The sequence below is a fragment of the Olea europaea genome, unplaced genomic scaffold (genome assembly GCF_002742605.1).
Source record: "Olea europaea var. sylvestris unplaced genomic scaffold, O_europaea_v1 scaffold307, whole genome shotgun sequence".
Lineage (NCBI taxonomy): Eukaryota > Viridiplantae > Streptophyta > Magnoliopsida > Lamiales > Oleaceae > Olea > Olea europaea.
The window spans coordinates 702485-709034 of record NW_019249416.1 but is presented as its reverse complement, the minus strand read 5'-3'; the positions used below and the strand labels follow the sequence as shown (position 1 = coordinate 709034).

Here is a 6550-nt window from a genome sequence, read left to right as displayed (position 1 = left end):
GTTAAAAATAATTTATAATTTTGTTTCTAAATGAAATCAAAAATATTATTGGTACATTTCCTATACCAAAATGTATGTTAATTGTTATGCCTTTCACAATTAGGCCACATCGTCGGTAGTTGACCCCATGCTCCCAAACCAGGTGGCAAAAATCTACGATCGAACCCCCGTGGACAAACCTATCTGGTGGCCAAACCCATGCTACAGCCAAGCTCATGAGGCTGAGCCTCTCAAGCAAGAGCTAAAGGAAACAAAAGAATGGGCCTGATAGGAAATCTTCAGAAACGAATCTACTGAAATGACTGATGTGACAATTTCCTGCCACCGTCGCCACAGCCAACCTACTTGGTCATTCTACTGCCACAGGCTACAACTTATGGAAGAAGAGTTGGTACTAGCATTAATAACTAAGGATTGATTGATGCCCATGATGGAAAGTTATACCCACATGGATGAGGCCACGTGTTCTCCCATCTGATGATCCTTACTTATTGTCTCACACTATAAAAGCTCATATTTGATGTCATTCCAGAGGTAATGCAAGTTTAGACTTTAATACTATAACTTCGTTCTTTACATTCTTTATTTACTCCCAATACTGACCCTCTTTTTTTACATTGGAGGCTCATGTTAAAAGCCCTCCTACATCCATATATTTCTCCCCAAAATTGTCTTAACCGTCGGAGTGTACGTGGCCGGCTCCACCCCCCACCGAAGAAGGCTACGTGTGACTAATGATTTGTCCTAGTGTGCAAGAATACGACTTGCTCAAATGTGAGAGGTTTTGGGATCTGTTGGCCTCGTTGATGTGGACATCTTATGAATGAAAAATTTATAATTAATGTTTTCTTAAAATTGAAGTTAAAAATAATTTATAATTTTGTTTCTAAATGAAATCAAAAATATTATTGGTATATTTCCTATACCAAAATGTATGTTAATAAAAGTAAATTTTTTGGCAATAAATAACCTTTTTTTCCACATCCATAAATGTTCCCGTTGATAATAAATTTTGCCTTGGACGAAGTAGCACAGTTGTAGCATAAAGCACTTGTTTGTTGTAGTTCAATATATTTCCTTCAATTTATTAATACCTATTAAAAAAAAATTATATGTAACTCATTAAATCATTTTCTTCAACTAATTTTCCACACATTCATCGCATGAAAAGATATTAAACAAAAAAATATTAAGTTATCTTTATGCACTTCTTACGTTTACAAAAAAGAATTCATAACGTTTTCTACATATTGGAGTTAAAAATATATTAATTCGAAAAAAGAATATTATGCTAGTACATTTTGAGCATAGGAATTGCACGTCTTATGAATGAAAAAAGAAATATATACTCAATTTTTCTATGTATTAGAGTTGAAAAAGAATTCATAATTTTTGTTTTTAAATGCAATCAGAAATATCAGAATATACATTACTTATAAATTTAAATAATATTTTTCAATACCTTTCTTTCATTACCAAAAAATAATAATAATAATAATAAATAAAAATAAAAATAAAAATATTACGATAATGTCACACAATTAGAGATTTTGTTTATGAGAACTTTCAATCATTCATCACATTAAAAAATTCAAAACATTATTTATTTGATGCAAAAAGTATGAAATAGCAACAAGATATTTGTTCTCATAGTATCATTACAATACATATATGTCATAAAAAAAAAAAATTTAAAAGGACAACAAGTCAATTTATCGCAATGATTATTCCAAAATGTTTATGTTAGAATTTTTTATTTTTTTATTTTTGCTGTAAATATTATTTTAAATGTATAACGTTTGTCACCTAATTTATTTTTCAACAACATATGCTTGATGGCTTGTAGTACATATGTATTATACAAGTCATGTTTGTCTCGAAAAATGTTGTACAATGTGTTTGATACATTGCATAATATTTTAAAATATTCCATATTTGTAGTAAAATTTATTATACAATGCCTGGTTTGTGTAATTAAATTTATTTCGCAACTAAGGTTCTTTGTCGCAACATCATTTGTCCAACGGTATATATTTGTTGCCTATTTTATTTCGTGATAATTTATTTACGTCACATTTTCTATTTTACAATATATCAAATGTTACACAATCTATTTTGTGGCAATGGACGTTCTTTTTTGTGATAGGTTATGTTTGTAATTGAATTTATTCAGCAAAAGAGTTTGTCATTTCAACGATGTATAATTTTTGTCCATATATATGTATATATGGATTCTATTTTAAAATATCAAAAATGTTACAAATATTATTTCTTGACAATGAATAATTGTCTATGTGACAAGTTACGTTTATAGTTGAATTTACACTGCAATAAAAAAAAAAAAAAAAATTAGTGACAACATCATTTGTGCAGCGGGAATTGTTGCATAATTTATTTAATTATTTATGTTTCACTTATTCTATTTCAAAATATTTGAAATTGTTACACATATTATTTCATGGCAATGTGAATATTCCTTGTATAATAGTTTCAATTAAAGTTCAAAATAAAAGAGAAGGATACATACAATTCTCTCCTCCAAAATTACATGAGGAGAACCATAAGAAAATTTTCAAACACAAAATTACAACCCGGCCACAAAATTGTGAAAACTAGTATTGTTATTTATTTTTATTTTATTTTTGAACATTTATATACAAAATGAAATATAATATTTTCCTACGCATTAAAATAAATGAGACTTTTTAATTTAGACAGGAAAATAAAATTTTAAAAATATTAGAAAAATAAAACAAATGGAAAATTTCATAACTAAGAAGGTAACTATTACCCATTTCAAAAGTAAGAAAGAAAGTTTCAAGTTTCAAAAATAAAAAAATTCAATAAAATTTATTTTATAATTTAATTAATTAATTATATTTTTATCAATTAAATATATTAAGGTCACGGATTTATATAGTTTGGTCACAAATTTACAATTTAATTAACCACATATTATTTTTCGGTCACGAATAAGAATTTTTAATGTCACATTATTTTACGATTACAAATTAAAAATTTACACTTCACAATTTATTTATAGGTCACAGATCAGAAATATCATAGATCACAATTTATTAGACAGTCACAAAATATTAATTTTTTAGATCACATTTTATTTTTTTCATTGGTCACATATTATTTATGGGTTATAGATTAACCAATTCACTTGTCACAATCAACCAAATGATTTGTGACCACCACTTCAACGCTGCCTCCAATAGCAGCACCACCGTCACCGTCAAAATCACCACCACATCGCCACATTGGTCACAAATTAACCATTTTATTGGTCACAAATTTCAATCAACTAATAAAATTGTCATAAGCACCCACATCGCATCCCATAACTGCAAAGCACCGCACCAACACCAAACACCACCAGTGATGCCGCCCATTGTCGACATCAACACCATTGCAACACCATCACCCACACCCCCATCCCTGCCATCACTCTAAAGCATAGCTCCACCGCCAACATCAGATTGCAACATCAATACCATTCCCACACATAAACCACTAGCCAAAAGAACCGTCGTCGTCGACCACCACACCATCACTAAGTAGATCAAATAAAAAAAATAAAAAATTGCAAATTCAGGCAAATTGGTGTTGTAGATTTTGGCACTCGCCACTGCAATATCTATCAATAAACTAGATACAAAAACTGCCAACACCCCCACAATCGCCATCACCTCACTGCCACTATCGTCGCCATTTTCAACAACCAACACAACCAATGGAGGAGATGGAGAGGAGAAATAGGCTGAGAAGAGAGACGAAGGGAGAGAGCGCCACTGCCACTACGACCCAATCCATCACGTTGCTATCGTCGCTACGACTGCCACGTTGCCACCCACCCAACCACCATATCAACCACCACAATCCAACCGAGGAGCTGCGTTTACAGCCCAATCCATTGTTTATTGTTGAGGGAGAAATGTAGAGGGAGAGGAGAATGTAGAGAGAGGAGATAGCTATGGATGTAGAGGGAGAGAGGCGACGTTGTGGGAAAGAGAAACTTAGGGTTGTGAGTAAATATATTTATTTTATAAAAATATGAATTAAAATAAATTTTCTAATTTGTGAAATGTTAAATTACTCCCATGATTTTTGAATCATAGATTTTAACCTTAGGGTTTTTGTAATTACCACTAGAATAACTAGAAAATGCTAGTCCATGTTCGCAATTTACTCATCCAACAGGGGCAATATCGTCATACCGCATAACACTCCAAACCCTGCGGTCACATACTACGTATATACATCCCGTTTGAGCCCCGTTATTTTTCATTATATTAAATTAAATTTTTCTCTCTTCTACTTTTAACCACACAATTTTCAATAAAATAATATTACACATAAATTAACAACTTTTCAACCACTAATTTGTGAATCCCCAACCGGACAATGACGACTCGATTCAAGAAGCACAGGAAGAAGCGCGGCCACGTCAGCGCCGGGCATGGCCGTATCGGAAAGCACCGCAAGCACCCCGGAGGTCGCGGAAATGCTGGAGGAATGCACCACCACCGTATCCTCTTCGACAAATACCATCCTGGGTACTTCGGGAAGGTCGGTATGAGGTACTTCCGCAAGCTCCCCAACAAGTTCTTCTGCCCAACCGTCAATGTCGACAAGCTCTGGTCCCTAGTCCCGGCCGATGTCCAGGCCCAGGCACAAAAGAGTAAGGATTCTGCACCAGTGATCGATGTGACTCAGTACCGATGCTTTAAGGTTTTGGGTAAGGGTGTTCTACCCCCTGCCCAGCTTGTTGCGGTGAAAGCTAAGCTGATCTCGAAGATTGCTGAGAAAAAGATAAAGGAGGCAGGTGGTGCCGTGTTGCTAACTGCTTAGGTTGGATTAGATAATTTTCTCATCTAAATTTTTTGTTAATTACTGTTTTGATTTTAATTAACGGTGATTTTGAGCCTCCGGGAGTTATTACTGAATTGCGGTTCGGTTTTAGATTTCGTTATATTTGCTGAGATGATTTTCAAGTTGAAATTTTGCGCTGTTTACGTTGCTAATATTTTTAAATGTCGCATTTTTTGAATGCTCTAATTTTTTCCATGCTGGTCAATTGCATCAATTTTTATCATATATAATTGCTGTACTAAACAACGCACATTCCTGAAAAGGTGGTTTTTAACTGCTACTTACAATTTTTTTTATGTTATAGAATTTTCCAAGTCCTGTCATTTTACGTTGGTTCTATCACTGTGTTATGTTTTTGAAGAATTTTTTAGATAACATAGTTGAATATGGGTTAATTATCTACTTTCTGTGGGTATTGTTGGTAATTTAATTATCGAAAGCAAACAATCCTTCTTGGATGACAAGTTGATACAGTTCTTAGTGGAAATTTGACGTGCATTGTAGATATATGTTAAATTCTATATGTAGGAGTGAGTTTTACATTAATTTACTTCTGCTAGGTGACTCAGTAATGCTGTATGGCTAATTCAATTATTGTGATAAATGTTGGCTCTTGAGCCAGACCCGGCCCTAAGAATTTAGAGGCCCTAGGCCGTTTAATTATTATGGGCCCCTCAACACAAAATTTATTTTACAAGTCTAACAATATGTAAATATTCGAATAATTAACACTTTTATATTAGAAAGAAAACTTCATACAATTCGAAAGATAGAATAACAAAATAAAACTTCTTTCACAACCTATAAGATTAGGCTAGCATAAGATTTAACCTTCTCACATTTTGAGATATAAAATTAGTAATCAAACTACTAACATCAAGTTTGTCCAACATATTTTTTTCAATAGAAATCATAGCTAATCCATTCAATCGCTCTTGTGACATGGATGATCGAAAATAAGATTTAATCAACTTCAACTTCGAAAAACTTCTTTCGGCAGAGGCAACTGTGACAGAAATAGTCAATAATACTCTATAAACAATCTAGGCATTTGCATAACAGTTCATTTTCTTAATGTAATCCAATACATCAATTGCTCCAAAAATGTTTGCAGATATAGCTTCCCTTAAAACTTTCAACTCAAAAAATAATTCTATTCCATCAATATCAGAAATCGTATTATGCTTTAAGTAATTTTCAAGTTTAATGCAAGAACACTTCAAAACATCATCATCAATAGATTTAAGTCTTTTCAAATCAAACAAAAATCCAAAAATATCATCATATTTCTGAAATTGCTCAAATCTATTCTGAAGTGATGATAGAGCTTGATCCACTATATATATGAAATAATTGATCTTAAAAGATTCTTCAATTGTTTGTGTTATTTCTTCAGAAGAAATCTCATCAAACTGTTTTTTCCTATGTATTACCCGTTTTTCACGAAATGTCGGTTCAATTTCTGATTCACTTGCAATCTCTTTAGCATCAACCATGGCCGATTCAAAACCAGATTCTCTATAACTTTTGAAAAATGAAATGAGGCCTTTTAAATGGTTTATAGCAACATCAATATGCATGTCTTCTGGTTGCAATTGTTTGCTTACTCTGTTAACATTATTCAACACTTCATACCAAATAATCATTCCAAGTAAGAATTCAAAATTGTCAA

At 32.4% G+C, this 6550-nt stretch overlaps 1 protein-coding gene across 1 annotated transcript; it reads left to right on the top strand.

The window, feature by feature from the left end:
* Window positions 1-4362: 4362 nt before the first annotated feature.
* On the top strand, window positions 4363-5064 carry LOC111385025 (60S ribosomal protein L27a-3-like). The gene has a single exon (XM_023009389.1). The coding sequence runs from the start codon at window positions 4411-4413 to the stop codon at window positions 4855-4857; it is 447 nt and encodes a 148-aa protein (XP_022865157.1). The 5' UTR covers window positions 4363-4410; the 3' UTR covers window positions 4858-5064.
* Window positions 5065-6550: the final 1486 nt, after the last annotated feature.